The 18285-nt window shown below is 48.9% G+C and overlaps 1 protein-coding gene across 1 annotated transcript; it reads left to right on the forward strand.

Moving 5' to 3' along the window:
• Window positions 1-2341: 2341 nt before the first annotated feature.
• LOC139402491 (transmembrane protein 47-like) lies at window positions 2342-17966 on the forward strand. The gene is made up of 3 exons (XM_071146459.1): window positions 2342-2567; window positions 17297-17437; window positions 17788-17966. Exons 1-3 carry the CDS (start codon window positions 2342-2344, stop codon window positions 17964-17966), a joined length of 546 nt encoding a protein of 181 aa, XP_071002560.1.
• Window positions 17967-18285: the final 319 nt, after the last annotated feature.

Below are 18285 nucleotides of genomic sequence, written 5' to 3' on the forward strand. Positions count from 1 at the left end.
GTAGGTAAGTATGAGGTGGATTCTATCTGTTTGTCAGTGGTGCTGCAGTAGGTAAGTATGAGGTGGATTCTATCTGTTTGTCAGTGGTGCTGCAGTAGGTAAGTATGAGGTGGATTCTATCTGTTTGTCAGTGGTGCTGCAGTAGGTAAGTATGAGGTGGATTCTATCTGTTTGTCAGTGGTGCTGCAGTAGGTAAGTATGAGGTGGATTCTATCTGTTTGTCAGTGGCGCTGCAGTAGGTAGGTATGAGATGAATTCTATCTGTTTGTCAGTGGTGCTGCAGTAGGTAAGTGGCAGTGCTTTATTGGCTCTGCTCCGTCTGGTTCTCTGCTTGTTTATCCAGATGCATTGTGGTCTCCAGGGCTCCGTCTGGTTCTCTGCTTGTTTATCCAGATGCATTGTGGTCTCCAGGGCTCCGTCTGGTTCTCTGCTTGTTTATCCAGATGTGTTGTGGTCTCCAGGGCTCCGTCTGCTTGGTTATCCAGATGCATTGTGGTCTCCTGGGCTCCGTCTGGTTCTCTGCTTGTTTATCCAGATGCATTGTGGTCTCCAGGGCTCCGTCTGGTTCTCTGCTTGTTTATCCAGATGCATTGTGGTCTCCAGGGCTCCGTCTGGTTCTCTGCTTGTTTATCCAGATGCATTGTGGTCTCCAGGGCTCCGTCTAGTTCTCTGCTTGTTTATCCAGATGCATTGTGGTCTCCAGGGCTCCGTCTGCTTGTTTATCCAGATGCATTGTGGTCTCCAGGGCTCCGTCTGCTTGGTTATCCAGATGCATTGTGGTCTCCTGGGCCCCGTCTGGTTCTCTGCTTGTTTATCCAGATGCATTGTGGTCTCCAGGGCTCCGTCTGCTTGTTTATCCAGATGCATTGTGGTCTCCAGGGCTCCATCTAGTTCTCTGCTTGTTTATCCAGATGCATTGTGGTCTCCAGGGCTCTGTCTCTATTGATTTATCCTCAAGCCATTAGGTGACTCACTGATGATTCCTTCCCTTAATCCACAGCTATTGCTCTCTCTCTCTCTCTCTCTCTCTCTCTCTGTGTGTGTGTGTGTGTGTGTGTGTGTGTGTGTGTGTGTGTGTGTGTGTGTGTGTGTGTGTGTGTGTGTGTGTGTGTGTGTGTGTGTGTGTGTGTGTGTGTGTGTGTGTGTGTGTGTGTGTGTCTCTATAATGACAATAAGTAAGCTGCAAACCCATTTTGCACCTTTCCTCGGCAGACAGTCTATTGAAACAGAAACAGAGCCAGGTAGAGTGAGACTGAGACGGCAGGCAGGCAGGCAGGCAGCAGGATATGAGATATGCTAATGCAGGATCCTAATAACTCCCATTATGAGACTGTTCACAGCAGGTGCTGCTGCCTGGCTGTCATGGGAGCCAGGGGAAGAGAGTGAAGAAACTACTGAGAGAAACTTCAAACTCCCAACTCTGGAACAATAGGCAGTTAAAAGTAGACTGGAGACTCACAGTATTCTTAGTGGACCCAGTGTGACAGGACCCAGTGTGACAGGCCTACTTATGTAAATCTGAGGCCCTATTACCATTCTCATGTTAGTAACAAGTTATATGCAATATATAGATTTTTGCATATACTGTATATTGGTACATGCAGTGTCTGTCTGTCTGTCTGTCTGTCTGTCTGTCTGTCTGTCTGCCTGTCTGTCAGCTGCCTGCCTGTCTGTCGGCTGCCTACCTTTCTGTCTGCCTGTCTGTCAGCTGCCTGCCTGTCTGTCGGCTGCCTGCCTGCCTTTTTGTCGGCTGCCTGCCTGTCTGTCTGTTGGCTGCCTGCCTGCCAACCTGTTTCTCTGCCTGTTTGTGTGTCTAATTCGAAGTGAGTGCATGTTTATTGCAGTGTCTTTGGGAGTCTTAATGCTGAAGCAATGACTTTTCTCCCCTGGCTAAAAACAATGGAGTCAGCAGTCTTCAGTCTCTGGCCTGTCAATGGAGTAATTGCAATCACACTGTCACTATCACTGATGCAGAGACACTCACATAGATTTCCCTTGCCAGCTTTCACTTTCTAATGTAAGACCAGCGATTTGTGGAGAGAGAGACTCAAAAAGACCCTGAAGACCCGGTGTATCTTGGAGAGAATTTTCAGGCAGCGATGTCATTACGTCACTACTGGAACGGAAGCGCCGGTGCGCTGCACTGGCATCATCATCATCATCAGCTACAGCGCAGCGGCAGAGCGGTAGCGGTGGGAGCCCAGACTCTCTCATCTCCAGTGACTCCTTTAGATTCTACATGTAAACACGGATCATTGGGGGAATTCTAGAAGCCACAACGCGATATCAGACAGCAGCATAACGCCCTGGCGAGTCTCCCAGTCAGCGGAAACCTGCAACAATGTCTTCGTCTGTTAGCGAGACAGAGGAGGTGCGCGTCTCGGCGCTGACGCCTTTGAAGTTGGTGGGACTGGTGTGCGTGTTCCTGGCGCTGTGTTTAGACGTTGGAGCCGTGATGAGCCCGGCATGGGTGACCGCCGACGACCAGTACTGCTTCTCACTGTGGGAGGCGTGCTGGAAAGCAGCGTCGTCTGAGATCTGGCAGTGCAACAGCACGCTGGAGGCAGGTGGGTGAGAACCAGTGGCGCGGCCGTCATCTGTAGCCTAACCAACTAATTATAGCGCAGGATTCACCTTGCATTGTTTGTGGTTATTGGTTTCCATTCATACATAGTCTAACCTATGATAATATTGATGCTCTAAAGAGGGAATTGAGAGGCTGGTGTATAGTCTGCATAGGTGCAGTAAGTTGTGCCTTTACGGAGATTCAGTTAAGTCCTGTCGCCATGACAAAGCATCTCTTGTGGGAGTCTCTCTCTCTCTGACTGCCCGGTGCTCCTTTCTTCTCCGTCCCTCCGTCATTAGTTTGACGCTGATTTCCACAAGCACCTCTCCGCTCCCTGGCGGGTCCACACAGAACGGCTGCTTCTCTTTATGTCGAAGACAGTCTATGTTTGTGCTTTTATTTACTAAGCAGACAGGCTCATTTTAGGATTTGATTTGGATCAGCTACTCTTCCTGGGCTCCAAACAGACCAGAGCAGCTCGGGGACAGACATCCGTTTAAAATCAATGTAGAAATACACAAGGACCTGTGCTGTAAACCACTCAGGACAACCATATGATTTTACATAGACCAATTATTTAGGTCAGGTAGGGGAGGGGCGTTGTGTTGTGAGGTGTTGTTTTAAAGATGTTTTGCTTGGTCCATTTTTGATGGAGGGGGGTTCCATGTAACCATGGATCTATACAATACTGTCTGGTGGGGCATGTTATTTGATGATACAGACAATTTGGTATTTTCATCACAGTAATATTTCTCATAAAAATAAGAAGTGACACAGTCAGTCTTTCTTCTACTTTAAGCCAAGTGAGACTGGAATGCATCTTGTTGATATTAGCCTTCTGTTTACTGTGACGGGCAAGATGTGCTGCTCTGTTCTGGGCCAGCTGCAGCTCTCCTATGTCCTTCTTTACAGCTCTCCTATGTCCTTCTTTACATCTCTCCTATGTCCTTCTTTACATCTCTCCTATGTCCTTTACATCTCTCCTATGTCCTTCTTTACATCTCTCCTATGTCCTTCTTTACATCTCTCCTATGTCCTTTACATCTCTCCTATGTCCTTCTTTACATCTCTCCTATGTCCTTTACATCTCTCCTATGTCCTTTACATCTCTCCTATGTCCTTATTTACATCTCTCCTATGTCCTTTACATCTCTCCTATGTCCTTCTTTACATCTCTCCTATGTCCTTCTTTACATCTCTCCTATGTCCTTCTTTACATCTCTCCTATGTCCTTCTTTACATCTCTCCTATGTCCTTCTTTACATCTCTCCTATGTCCTTCCTTGCAGCTCCTGACTAGATAACCAGGCCGTAGTCCAGATCAAACCAGAGCAGGACTTGTTTGGTTGAATGTGGTGTTAAAAAAGCAGAGCATCTCGATCAGACAGACCTCAAATATTTACTCTAAAATGTGTATTTTTCTTGCCTAAGCCATGTCCCATCCCTGTGCCTGGCTGGCAAATTCACCTCTGGTGAAACAGTTGAGCTTTACGAATCCGTTTATCATCTAAAACTAGAATATGGACTGTTCCAGAACGACTAGATGACACGTGGAGGAACTCTTTGGGGAGCGGGAACCTTATTTGCTCATTGGAGATGAGCTTTGGGAAGCGTGGGATTTTTTCCACGCCAGCTCACCAATCCAGCTGGGGCTTTTTCGTTCCGCTTTTGGTTTCTAGAAATGAGTCTTTGTTGAATTCCCACGTTTGCCCTCTTTCAGACAGCAGGCAGCATAACTTTGAGCTGCAAATTCCCAGTGGGGCAAATGCCTGGAGATTAGTTACTAGGGCAACTGGGTGCTACATTCACACACTTGGTTTGGATCTGATGGGGTCTCCTTTTTCCCAGAGGGCTGTGAAGGGCCTGACTGAACCCCTCTTCTGAGCACAGAGTCCTGTCAGGTCACTTTCACAATTATACATTTCCTCTTTTCACATTTGTCTCCATTTCTCAGACATTTTGTATAAATAGTTGATCTAGATTTTATTCAGTTTCTGCAGTTGTTTTATGTTGTTATCTGGTGTACTTTACATTTGTTGAGTGCCATATATTATATTTTCAGTCTCGGCTCTAAATGAATATGTTGATGTTCTTGACAGTATATGATGTTTCAAAATTCTTCTCATCCACTGAAAGTGCAGCCTGGACTCATCCAGCTGTGGCCTGTGGCAGGCCTCTCCATCTCCCCATCTGTCTGTCTCTCTCCCTCTCCATCTCCATCTCCCCATCTGTCTGTCTCTCTCCCTCTCCATCTCCATCTCCCCATCTGTCTGTCTCTCTCCCTCTCCATCTCCCCATCTGTCTGTCTCTCTCCCTCTCCATCTCCCCATCTGTCTGTCTCTCTCCCTCTCCATCTCCCCATCTGTCTGTCTCTCTCCCTCTCCATCTCCCCATCTCTCTGTCTCTCTCCCTCTCCATCTCCATCTCCCCATCTCTCTGTCTCTCTCCATCTCCATCTCCCCATCTGTCTGTCTCTCTCCCTCTCCATCTCCATATCTCTCTGTCTCTCTGCCTCTCCATCTCCCCATCTGTCTCTCTCTCTCCCTCTCCCTCTCCATATCTCTCTGTCTCTCTGCCTCTCCATCTCCCCATCTCTCTGTCTCTCTCCCTCTCCCTCTCCATATCTCTCTGTCTCTCCATCTCCCCATCTCTCTGTCTCTCTCCCTCACCCTCTCCATATCTCTCTGTCTCTCTGCCTCTCCATCTCCCCATCTGTCTGTCTCTCTCCCTCTCCATCTCCCCATCTGTCTGTCTCTCTCCCTCTCCATCTCCCCATCTCTGTCTCTCTCCCTCTCCATCTCCCTATCTCTCTGTCTCTCTCCCTCTCCATCTCCATCTCCCCATCTCTCTGTCTCTCTCCATCTCCATCTCCCCATCTGTCTGTCTCTCTCCCTCTCCCTCTCCATATCTCTCTGTCTCTCTGCCTCTCCATCTCCCCATCTGTCTGTCTCTCTCCCTCTCCCTCTCCATATCTCTCTGTCTCTCTGTCTCTCTGCCTCTCCATCTCCCCATCTCTCTGTCTCTCTCCCTCTCCCTCTCCATATCTCTCTGTCTCTCCATCTCCCCATCTCTCTGTCTCTCTCCCTCACCCTCTCCATATCTCTCTGTCTCTCTGCCTCTCCATCTCCCCATCTGTCTGTCTCTCTCCCTCTCCATCTCCCCATCTGTCTGTCTCTCTCCCTCTCCATCTCCCCATCTCTCTGTCTCTCTCCCTCTCCATATCTCTCTGTCTCTCTGCCTCTCCATCTCCCCATCTGTCTGTCTCTCTGCCTCTCCATCTCCCCATCTCTCTGTCTCTCTCGCTCTCTTTCTCGCCCCCACCTCTCTCTTCCCCATCTCTCTCTCTCCCCCATTTCTCTCTCTCTCTCTGTCTCCCTCCCTCTACAGGGTGTGTTTGTGTGTTTCAGACAAATCAGTCAGTGGAAACCGTAAGAGACCATTTTGTAGAGAGAGAGAGTTTATCCCATGTTTTGACCAGAGGGGGTTTCTGTAATGACGATTCTGCCACTTAGAAATTCAATTAAAATTCTAATAGTTTAATGACAGCTCTCTATCTCTTCTGTGGATCTCACTATCTGATTCAGTGCTAGTCCAACTCCAGCACACACACACACACACACACACACACACACACACACACACACACCAAACTCTCCAGTTAATGCATGACCAATCCACAGTGATGTGCTGCTGCTGTTTTATCCCCCTCTATCCTTCCCTCCCTCCTTTGTCCCTCCATCTCTCCTTTCCTCCCTCCTCCATCCCTCCTTTCCTCCATCCCTCCTTCCCTCTATCCTTCTCTCCTTTGTCCCTCCATCTCTCCTTCCCTCCCTCCTCCATCCCTTCTTCCCTCCTTTGTCCCTCCATCTCTCCTTCCCTCCCTCCTTTCCTCCCTCCCTCCTCCATCCCTCCTTCCCTCTATCCCTCCCTCCTTTCCTCCATCCCTCCTTCCCTCTATCCCTCCCTCCTTTCCTCCATCCCTCATTCCCTCTTCCTTCCCTCTATCCCTCCCTCCCTCCCTCCCTCCCTCCCTCCCTCCCTCCCTCCCTCCCTCCCTCCCTCCCTCCCTCCCTCCCTCCCTCCCTCCCTCCCTCCCTCCCTCCCTCCATCCCTCCTTCCTCAATGGAGGACAGGATCATTCCTCTCCTATGTCAGGATGTGTTTAAAGAGCCTGGCTAGTTTGACTGACCTATTTTTTCAAACTTTCTTCACACTGGTGAATATTTCATGTCAGACATGATTCGCTGCGGTGCGGTCGGGGTCGGTCGCTCCGTGTGGTAAGGATACCTAGCTCTCTTTAAGGACAGGCAGATTGGGATCAGGGCAGACTAATATCCTCTTCTCTTTGCACCTCTCCTCTCCTCTCCTCTCCTCTCCTCTCCTCTCCTCTCCTCTCCTCTCCTCTCCTCAGAATGTTCTGGTCTATTTGTGGCCTCTGAATGAACACTGTAAAACAATATGGTGATGGTTTGCATCCCACAGCCACAGTCAGAGAAGGACCCCCGAGGACAGGAGAGTCAAACTCATTCCATGGAGGGCTGAGTGTCTGCAGGTTTTTGGTTTTTCCTTTCAATTAAGACATACACAATTAGGTGAGGGGAGTTTTTTACTAGTTAGTGACCTTAATACAGACGGCCCTCTGTGGAATGAGTTTGATATAATGTTCCTGCTGACATTAATGGAGTTAGGGACTATGGAGACGTAGAGACATACACACACACACACACACACATGGACATACACACACACACACACACACACACACACACACACACACACACACACACACACACACACACACACACACACACATGAACACACACACACACACACACACACACATGAACATACACACACACACACACACACACACACACACACACACACACACACACATGGACATACACACACATGGACACACACACATGGACACACACACATGGACAAACACGCATGTTGCACACACACACACACACACACACACACACACACACACACACACACACACACACACACACACATGGATGTGTGCAAAACTACAGGCAATTTAAGACGCAATGTATGGATAATCTTTAATACCTTTCCTGTAGTCAAATGACCAAATCGCCCTCTAGTGGCCTCATGGGGGGAATGTTATTCATAATTTCATAATTAATACACTTTTTTTCATGTCAAATGTATATAAAGTGTAATATTAGAATGCAAAATCAAAATGTAATACATTTTCAACTCTATATGTGACATGATACAGGTGTCTTCTGTTGTTAAACCCATAACCATGTGTGTGAGGTGGATACTGTTGTTAAACCCATAACCATGTGTGTGAGGTGGATACTGTTGTTAAACCCATAACCATGTGTGTGAGATGGATACTGTTGTTAAACCCATAACCATGTGTGTGAGGTGGATACTGTTGTTAAACCCATAACCATGTGTGTGAGATGGATACTGTTGTTAAACCCATAACCATGTGTGTGAGGTGGATACTGTTGTTAAACCCATAACCATGTGTGTGAGGTGTCTTCTGTTGTTAAGCCCATAACCATGTGTGTGAGGTGTCTTCTGTTGTTAAACCCATAACCATGTGTGTGAGATGGATACTGTTGTTAAACCCATAACCATGTGTGTGAGGTGTCTTCTGTTGTTAAGCCCATAACCATGTGTGTGAGGTGGATACTGTTGTTAAACCCATAACCATGTGTGTGAGGTGTCTTCTGTTGTTAAACCCATAACCATGTGTGTGAGGTGTCTTCTGTTGTTAAACCCATAACCATGTGTGTGAGGTGTCTTCTGTTGTTAAGCCCATAACCATGTGTGTGAGGTGTCTTCTGTTGTTAAACCCATAACCATGTGTGTGAGATGGATACTGTTGTTAAACCCATAACCATGTGTGTGAGGTGGATACTGTTGTTAAACCCATAACCATGTGTGTGAGGTGGATACTGTTGTTAAACCCACAACCATGTGTGTGAGGTGGATACTGTTGTTAAACCCATAACCATGTGTGTGAGGTGGATACTTTTGTTAAACCCACAACCATGTGTGTGAGGTGGATACTGTTGTTAAACCCATAACCATGTGTGTGAGGGATACTGTTGTTAAACCCATAACCATGTGTGTGAGGTGGATACTGTTGTTAAGCCCATAACCATGTGTGTGAGGTGGATACTGTTGTTAAACCCATAACCATGTGTGTGAGATGGATACTGTTGTTAAACCCATAACCATGTGTGTGAGGTGGATACTGTTGTTAAGCCCATAACCATGTGTGTGAGGTGGATACTGTTGTTAAACCCATAACCATGTGTGTGAGGTGTCTTCTGTTGTTAAGCCCATAACCATGTGTGTGAGGTGTCTTCTGTTGTTAAACCCATAACCATGTGTGTGAGGTGTCTTCTGTCATTAAGCCCATAACCATGTGTGTGAGGTGGATACTGTTGTTAAACCCATAACCATGTGTGTGAGGTGTCTTCTGTTGTTAAACCCATAACCATGTGTGTGAGGTGTCTTCTGTTGTTAAACCCATAACCATGTGTGTGAGGTGTCTTCTGTTGTTAATCCCATAACCATGTGTGTGAGGTGTCTTCTGTTGTTAAACCCATAACCATGTGTGTGAGATGGATACTGTTGTTAAACCCATAACCATGTGTGTGAGATGGATACTGTTGTTAAACCCATAACCATGTGTGTGAGATGGATACTGTTGTTAAACCCATAACCATGTGTGTGAGGTGGATACTGTTGTTAAACCCATAACCATGTGTGTGAGGTGGATACTGTTGTTAAACCCACAACCATGTGTGTGAGGTGGATACTGTTGTTAAACCCATAACCATGTGTGTGAGGTGGATACTGTTGTTAAACCCATAACCATGTGTGTGAGGTGGATACTGTTGTTAAACCCATAACCATGTGTGTGAGGTGGATACTGTTGTTAAACCCATAACCATGTGTGTGAGGTGGATACTGTTGTTAAACCCATAACCATGTGTGTGAGGTGGATACTGTTGTTAAACCCATAACCATGTGTGTGAGATGGATACTGTTGTTAAACCCATAACCATGTGTGTGAGGTGGATACTGTTGTTAAACCCATAACTATGTGTGTGAGGTGGATACTGTTGTTAAGCCCATAACCATGTGTGTGAGGTGGATACTGTTGTTAAACCCATAACCATGTGTGTGAGGTGGATACTGTTGTTAAACCCATAACCATGTGTGTGAGGTGGATACTGTTGTTAAGCCTATAACCATGTGTGTGAGGTGGATACTGTTGTTAAACCCATAACCATGTGTGTGAGGTGGATACTGTTGTTAAACCCATAACCAGGTGTGTGAGGTGGATACTGTTGTTACAAAGTAGATTAGTTTAAGACGACCAAGAACCAGTCTGTGTGACCCTGGTTTAGCCCACTGCAGTGAAAGGTGAATCCCTGTAAGAAGTGACCAGTCAGAACCTCTAATAACTGTGGATACTGTTGTTAAGCCTATAACCATGTGTGTGAGGTGGATACTGTTGTTAAACCCATAACCATGTGTGTGAGGTGGATACTGTTGTTACAAAGTAGATTAGTTTAAGACGACCAAGAACCAGTCTGTGTGACCCTGGTTTAGCCCACTGCAGTGAAAGGTGAATCCCTGTAAGAAGTGACCAGTCAGAACCTCTAATAACTAAACTGAGTGATGAGAAACATGTCCAGGCCTCTAATCCAGGCAGTCACATGCTGCTACACATTCCTTCCTTTAAATAAGTCCCACTGAGGTGTGAAAGGGCCTAGCCTAGTGGTTAGAGCGTTGGACTAGCAGCTGAAAGGTTGCAAGTTCAAATCCCCGAGCTGACTAGGTACAAATCTGTCGTTCTGCCCCTGAACAGGCAGTTAACCCACTGTTCCTAGACCAGTTAACCCACTGTTCCTAGACTGTCATTGAAAATAAGAATCTCAGTGAGCTTCTTTCACATGGCTCTTCAGAGTCATTTTGAGTCCATCGTCTAAATGGTTTTGTTCATGTTAGTGTCTGTAGTTCTTTAAAGTGGAACCACTACACATGTTACTGTCTGTAGTTCTTTAAAGTGGGAACCACTACACATGTTACTGTCTGTAGTTCTTTAAAGTGGAACCACTACACATGTTACTGTCTGTAGTTCTTTAAAGTGGGAACCATTACACATGTTAGTGTCTGTAGTTCTTTAAAGTGGAACCACTACACATGTTAGTGTCTGTAGTTCTTTAAAGTGGAACCACTACACATGTTACTGTCTGTAGTTCTTTAAAGTGGAACCACAATACATGTTAGTGTCTGTAGTTCTTTAAAGTGGGAACCACTACACATGTTAGTGTCTGTAGTTCTTTAAAGTGGGAACCACGATACATGTTAGTGTCTGTAGTTCTTTAAAGTGGAACCACTACACATGTTACTGTCTGTAGTTCTTTAAAGTGGGAACCATTACACATGTTACTGTCTGTAGTTCTTTAAAGTGGGAACCATTACACATGTTAGTGTCTGTAGTTCTTTAAAGTGGAACCACGATACATGTTAGTGTCTGTAGTTCTTTAAAGTGGAACCACAATACACATGTTACTGTCTGTAGTTCTTTAAAGTGGAACCACGATACATGTTAGTGTCTGTAGTTCTTTAAAGTGGAACCACAATACACATGTTACTGTCTGTAGTTCTTTAAAGTGGAACCACTACACATGTTAGTGTCTGTAGTTCTTTAAAGTGGAACCAATACACATGTTACTGTCTGTAGTTCTTTAAAGTGGAACCACAATACACATGTTACTGTCTGTAGTTCTTGGTACCAACCAACTACATGAAGACCTCAGTGGTCTCTCCCCCTCCCCCTCTTGTAACCATTCTCCCTGCCTAGTGTCCTTGTCCACTACTGGTCCACTCCCTCTCTCCCCCTCCCCCTCTTGTAACCATTCTCCCTACCTAGTGTCCTTGTCCACCACTAGTCCACTCCCTCTCACCCCCTCCCCCTCCCTCTCTTGTAACCATTCTCCCTACCTAGTGTCCTTGCCTGCCACTGGTCCACTCCCTCTCTGACCATACAGTCGGACCACTACACAAACACAGTCCATCTAACCAGCATGACTCCCTCAGCCCCGGTTCTGGAAATAACCATGTCTTCTGATAGGCTGAGAGCAGTGACCGTGGTTCACTCCTCAACTGACCATACGGTCCAACCATAACACAACCACGTGGTCCTCTTTATAACCAGGCTGACTCCCTGGCTGTGTCTTCTGATTGGCTGAGAGCAGTGACCGTGGTTCACTCCTCAACTGACCATACGGTCTGACCATAACACAACCACGTGGTCCTCTTTATAACCAGGCTGACTCCCTGGCTGTGTCTTCTGATTGGCTGAGAGCAGTGACCGTGAGAACACTGTGACTACAGCTGAAACATGAATGAAACATAACCCCCTCCAACGTCAGGCTACTCCTCTCTGAGGGCATCCCAAATGGCACACTGTTCCCTTTGACCAGGGTCCTATGGGATACCCTATGGGCCCTGGTAAAAAGTAGTGCACTATAAAGGGAATAGTGTGCCATTTTGGATCCAGCCTCTGGTTAATGCATACGGACAGGGTACAGTTAGTGTGGGAAATGGCCCTCTTCATCTGGTGTAAACCAGTCTGACTGAGAAGAGGGGATCTCCTGGGCAGGGAAGGTAGACACCCACAACACTTCAGATGTTTCTTCAGGTTTCATCATGATGTCCTGAGTTCTTGTTGTTTTTCACTCACATCGCTGGAACAACTGTACATGCTTTCCTCCTGTAGATCTTTAAGTGTATTCTCCTCCTTTCTCCTCTCCTCCTTTCTCCTCCTTTCTCCTCCTTTCTCCTCCTTTCTCCTCTCCTCCTTTCTCCTCCTTTCTTCTCTCCTCTCCTCCTTTCTCCTCTCCTGTCCTCCATCCTCCTCCCCTCTCCTTTCCCCCATCCTCCTCCTCTCTCCTCTTCCCCATCCTCCTCTTCCCCATCCTCCTCTCCTCCAGCCTCCTCTCCCCCATCCTCCTCTCCTCTCCCCATCCTCCTCTCCCCCATCCTCCCCTCCTCTCCTCCAGCCTCCTCTTCCCCATCCTCCTCTCCCCCATCCTCCCCTCCTCTCCTCCAGCCTTCTCTCCCCCATCCTCCTCTCCTCTCCCCATCCTCCTCTCCCCCATCCTCCCCTCCTCTCCTCCAGCCTCCTCTTCCCCATCCTCCTCTCCCCCATCCTCCTCTCCTCTCCTCCAGCCTCCTCTCCATCCTCCTCTTCACAGAATCTAGCCAGTCACCATGATTGGCCAGGAGATAACCCAGCCAGCCGTTTGTAACAGATTGATCGTCTCTATTTCCTGTCCTTACCTGACCACAGTGTCTACCATAACTACTGTACACAGCTGCTGCTGGACCTCTCACTAAACCAACATTTATTACTGACTGAAGGGTTTTCTAGTCCCTTCTTCTATTTATTTTGTGGGGGTGGTGTGGTGGGTTGGGTTGTGAGTTGGGTTGGGGTTGTGGGTGAGGTTGTGAGTGGGTGTGGGGTTGTGGTTGGTGGGGTGGGGTGGGGGTTGTAGGTGGGGTTGGGGTGGGGTTGTGGTTGGTAGGGTGAGGTAGGGGTTGTAGGTGGGGTTGTGGTTGTGAGTGGAGGTGAGAGTGGGGGTGGGGGTGGGGTTGTGGTTGGTGGGGTGGGGTGGGGGTGGGGGGGGGGGTTGTAGTTGTTGGTGTGGTTGTAGATGGGTTGTGGGTTGGGTTGTGGGTGGGATTTGGGGTTGTGGGTGGTGTTGTAGTTGTGGGTGGGGTTGTAGTTGTTGGGGTTGTGGGTGGGGTTGTAGTTGTTGGTGGGGTTGTGGGTGGGAATGTAGTTGTTGGTGGGGTTGTTGTTGTGGGTGGGGTTGTAGTTGTGGGTGTGGTTGTGGTTGTAGTTGTTGGTGGGGTTGGGGTTGTAGTTGTGGGTGGGGTTGTAGTTGTGGGTGGGGTTGTAGTTGTTGGTGGGGTTGCTGTTGTGGGTGGGGTAAGGATTGTGGGTTGTGGCTGTTGGTGGGGTTGGGGTTGTTGGTGGGGTGTAGTTATGGGTGGGGTTGTAGTTGTTGGTGGGGTTGTAGTTGTTGGTGTGGTTGTGGGTGGGGTTGTTGGTGGGGTGTAGTTATGGGTGGGGTTGTAGTTGTTGGTGGGGTGTAGTTGATGGGGTTGTAGTTGTTGGTAGAGTTGGGGTAGTTGGTAGGGTTGTGGTTGTGGGTGGGGTTGTATTTGTGGGTGGGGTTGGTGGGGTTGTAGTTGTGGGTGGGGTTGTGGTAGTTGGTAGGTTTGTGGTTGTGGGTGGGGTTGTAGTTGTGGGTGGGGTTGTGGTTGTTGGTGGGGTTATAGTTGTTGGTGGGGTGTAGTTGTGGGTGGGGTTGTGGTAGTTGGTAGGGTTGTAGTTGTGGGTGGGGTTGTAGTTGTGGGTGGGGTTGTGGTTGTTGGTGGGGTTATAGTTGTTGGTGGGGTGTAGTTGTGGGTGGGGTGTGGTTGTTGGTGGGGTTATAATTGTTGGTGGGGTTGTGGTAGTTGGTAGGGTTGTGGTTGTGGGTGGGGTTGTAGTTGTGGGTGGGGTTTGTTGTTGGTGGGGTTGTGGGTGGGGTTGTAGTTGTTGGTGGGGTGTAGTTGTTGGTGGGGTTGTGGTTGTTGGTAGGGTTGTAGTTGTGGGTGGGGTGTAGTTGTTGGTGGGGTTGTGGGTGGGGTTGTAGTTGTTGGTGGGGTGTAGTTGTTGGTGGGGTTGTGGTTGTTGGTAGGGTTGTAGTTGTGGGTGGGGTTGTAGTTGGTGGGGTGTAGTAGATGGTGGGGTGTAGTTGTTGGTGGGGTTGTGATTGTGGGTGGGGTTGTGGTTGTCGTTGTGGGTGGGGTTGTGGTTGTGGTGGGGTTGTGGTTGTTGGTGGAGTTGTGGTTGTGGGTGAGGTTGTTGTGGTTGTGGGTGGGGTTATAGTTGTTGGTGGGGTGTAGTTGCTGGTGGGGTGTAGTTGTGGGTGGGGTTGGGGTTGTGGTTGGGGTGTAGATGTTGTTGTGGGTGGGGTATAGATGTTGGTGGGGTTGGGGATGTGGGTGGGGTGTAGATGTTGGGGTTGTGGGTGGGGTGTAGATGTTGGTGGGGTTGGGGTTGTGGGTGGGGTATAGATGTTGGTGGGGTTGGGGTTGTGGGTGGGGTGTAGATGTTGCCTTGCCTGTATGTTGTTAGTGGGGTTGATTGATTTTGATAACATGCCAACAATGCTCTTTAGTCAACGATGTGTGTCAGTGAGATGCGGGTCAGCGTCTCTATCTGACCCCCCTTTCTCTCTCTCCTCCTCTCCCTCTCTCTCCCCCTCTTTCTCTCTCTCTCCTCCTCTTTCTCTCTCTCTCTCTCCCCCTCTTTCTCTCTCTCCCCCCTCTTTCTCTCTCTCCCCCCTCTCTCCCGTTCTCTCTCCTCCTCTCCCTCTCTCTCCCCCTCTTTCTCTCTCTCTCCCCTTCTTTCTCTCTCTCTCTCTCCCCCCTCTCTCCCTTTCTCTCTCCTCCTCTCCCTCTCTCTCCCCCTCTTTCTCTCTCTCCCCTTCTTTCTCTCTCTCTCTCTCTCCCCCTCTTTCTCCCTCTCCCTTTCTCTCTCCCCCTCTTTCTCTCTCCCTCACTCTCTCCCCCTCTTTCTCTCTCCTTCTCTCTCCCCCTCTTTCTCTCTCCTTCTCTCTCTTCCCCTCTTTCACTCTCCCTCACCCTCTTTCTCTCTCCCCCTCCCCCTCATTCGCTCTCTCCCTCCCCCTCTTTCTCTGTCTCTCTCTCTCCCTCCTCTCTCCCCCTCTCTCCCTTTCTCTCTCCCCCCCTTTCTCCCTTTCTCTCTCCCCCCTTTCTCTCTCTCTTGCTGTTCCCTCTCTCCCCCCTCTCTCCCCCCTCGCTCCATTTCCGTCTGACAACTTGCTGTTTGCTCCCCCTTGTTTATACCACCTGATATCCCCTCCTCTCTGTCCTCTATCTCTCCTTCCCTCTCTGTCTTCTATCTCTCCTTCCCTCTCTGTCCTCTATCTCTCCTTCCCTCTCTGTCCTCTATCTCTCCCCTCCTCTCTGTCCTCTATCTCTCCTTCCCTCTCTGTCCTCTATCTCTCCCCTCCTCTCTGTCCTCTATCTCTCCTTCCCTCTCTGTCCTCTATCTCTCCTTCCCTCTCTGTCCTCTCTCTCCCCTCCTCTCTGTCCTCTATCTCTCCTCCCCTCTCTGTCCTCTATCTCTCCTTCCCTCTCTGTCCTCTATCTCTCCTTCCCTCTCTGTCCTCTATCTCTCCTTCCCTCTCTGTCCTCTATCTCTCCTTCCCTCTCTGTCCTCTATCTCTCCTTCCCTCTCTGTCCTCTATCTCTCCTTCCCTCTCTGTCCTCTATCTCTCCTTCCCTCTCTGTCCTCTATCTCTCCTTCCCTCTCTGTCCTCTATCTCTCCCCTCCTCTCTGTCCTCTATCTCTCCTTCCCTCTCGGTCCTCTATCTCTCCTCCCCTCTCTGTCCTCTATCTCTCCTTCCCTCTCTGTCCTCTATCTCTCCTTCCCTCTCTGTCCTCTATCTCTCCTTCCCTCTCTGTCCTCTATCTCTCCTTCCCTCTCTGTCCTCTATCTCTCCGTCCCTCTCTGTCCTCTATCTCTCCTGCCCTCTGTCCTCTATCTCTCCTTCCCTCTATGTCCTTTATCTCTCCTTCCCTCTCTGTCCTCTATCTCTCCTTCCCTCTCTGTCCTCTATCTCTCCTTCCCTCTCTGTCCTCTATCTCTCCTTCCCTCTCTGTCCTCTATCTCTTCTTCCCTCTCTGTCCTCTATCTCTCCTTCCCTCTCTGTCCTCTATCTCTCCTCCCCTCTCTGTCCTCTATCTCTCCTCCCCTCTCTGTCCTCTATCTCTCCTTCCCTCTCTGTCCTCTATCTCTCCTTCCCTCTCTGTCCTCTATCTCTCCCCTCCTCTCTGTCCTCTATCTCTCCTTCCCTCTCTGTCCTCTATCTCTCCTTCCCTCTCTGTCCTCTATCTCTCCCCTCCTCTCTGTCCTCTATCTCTCCTTCCCTCTCTGTCCTCTATCTCTCCCCTCCTCTCTGTCCTCTATCTCTCCTTCCCTCTCGGTCCTCTATCTCTCCTTCCCTCTCGGTCCTCTAGCTCTCCTTCCCTCTCTGTCCTCTATCTCTCCTTCCCTCTCTGTCCTCTATCTCTCCTTCCCTCTCTGTCCTCTATCTCTCCTTCCCTCTCTGTCCTCTATCTCTCCTTCCCTCTCTGTCCTCTATCTCTCCTTCCCTCTCTGTCCTCTATCTCTCCTTCCCTCTCTGTCCTCTATCTCTCCTCCCCTCTCTGTCCTCTATCTCTCCTCCCCTCTCTGTCCTCTATCTCTCCTTCCCTCTCTGTCCTCTATCTATCCTTCCCTCTCTGTCCTCTATCTCTCCTTCTCTCTCTGTCCTCTATCTCTCCTTCCCTCTCTGTCCTCTATCTCTCCTCCCCTCTCTGTCCTCTATCTCTCCTTCCCTCTCAGTCCTCTATCTCTCCTTCCCTCTCTGTCCTCTATCTCTCCTTCCCTCTCTGTCCTCTATCTCTCCTTCCCTCCCTGTCCTCTATCTCTCCTCCCCCTCTGTCCTCTATCTCTCCGTCCCTCTCTGTCCTCTATCTCTCCTTCCCTCTCTGTCTCCCATCCCCTTCTCCCTCCTTATCTCTCATGTGCTCCTCCCCTCTCTTTTCCTTCCTCTACCTCTTTCCTTAACTATATATGTATTCTCTCTCTTCTAGACTGGCAGATCGCCACCCTGTCCTTGTTGCTAGGTGGAGCTGCTCTGGTCCTGCTCTCCTTCCTGGTGGTCCTGGTGTCAGTGTGTATCGGCTCTCGGAGACGCTTCAACAGACCTGTCGCTGTCATGCTGTTCGCTGCAGGTGAACACACACACACTCACACACACACACACACAACATTGCTGTACAATGTACAATTCCTATCTACAAACAGGCTCTCAAAGTGCTTGATAGGAAGCCCAATAGCCATCATCACTGTTACATCCTCAGAAAGCATGAGCCCCTGAGTTGGGAACATCTTGTGCAGTACACTGACGCATGTCTTGTATTCAAGATCTTAAATGGCCTGGCACACACACACAATTATTTGTCTCTATCTTCTGATATCATATTCCTTGTTAGACAGTTAATTCATACGTAATATGCATATATCTCTCCCTCTTCAATTTCCAGTATGTGTATGAGATGTCCTCTGTTTCCCTCTGCTGCAGTGGTGTTGCAGGGCTGCAGTCTGGTCCTCTACCCCATCAAGTTCACTGAGACCATCAGCATGAGCATATACCACGAGTTCAACTGGGGTTACGGCCTGGCCTGGGGCGCTACCATTTTCTCCTTCGGTGGGGGGATCCTCTACTGCCTCAACCCTAAGAACTATGAAGACTACTACTGACCCTGCTGGACTGTACCACTGTGACCCCCCCTCCCTCCCCCCCTGTAGTCGCTGGCTGTCATACATATCCTATACTGTATAATGCTAATGCTCGCTAGAGAGACAGGTAGACACAGAGAGATGCACACACACACACACACACACACGTCAGCATACAGTATTTCCTGTGGAAGCAGGCAGAGGCTCAGTGCTGGGGTGGATGGATGATTTCACAGTACCCTGTACCCTGCTCTGTACTGCCTCTTCAGTCAGAGACTAACAGATAACAGACTGACCAATCAGATCACTATCTGTCCTCAAACCCTGGGACAAGGACTCA

This window comes from Oncorhynchus clarkii, unplaced genomic scaffold (assembly GCF_045791955.1).
Source record: "Oncorhynchus clarkii lewisi isolate Uvic-CL-2024 unplaced genomic scaffold, UVic_Ocla_1.0 unplaced_contig_8876_pilon_pilon, whole genome shotgun sequence".
Taxonomy (NCBI): domain Eukaryota; kingdom Metazoa; phylum Chordata; class Actinopteri; order Salmoniformes; family Salmonidae; genus Oncorhynchus; species Oncorhynchus clarkii.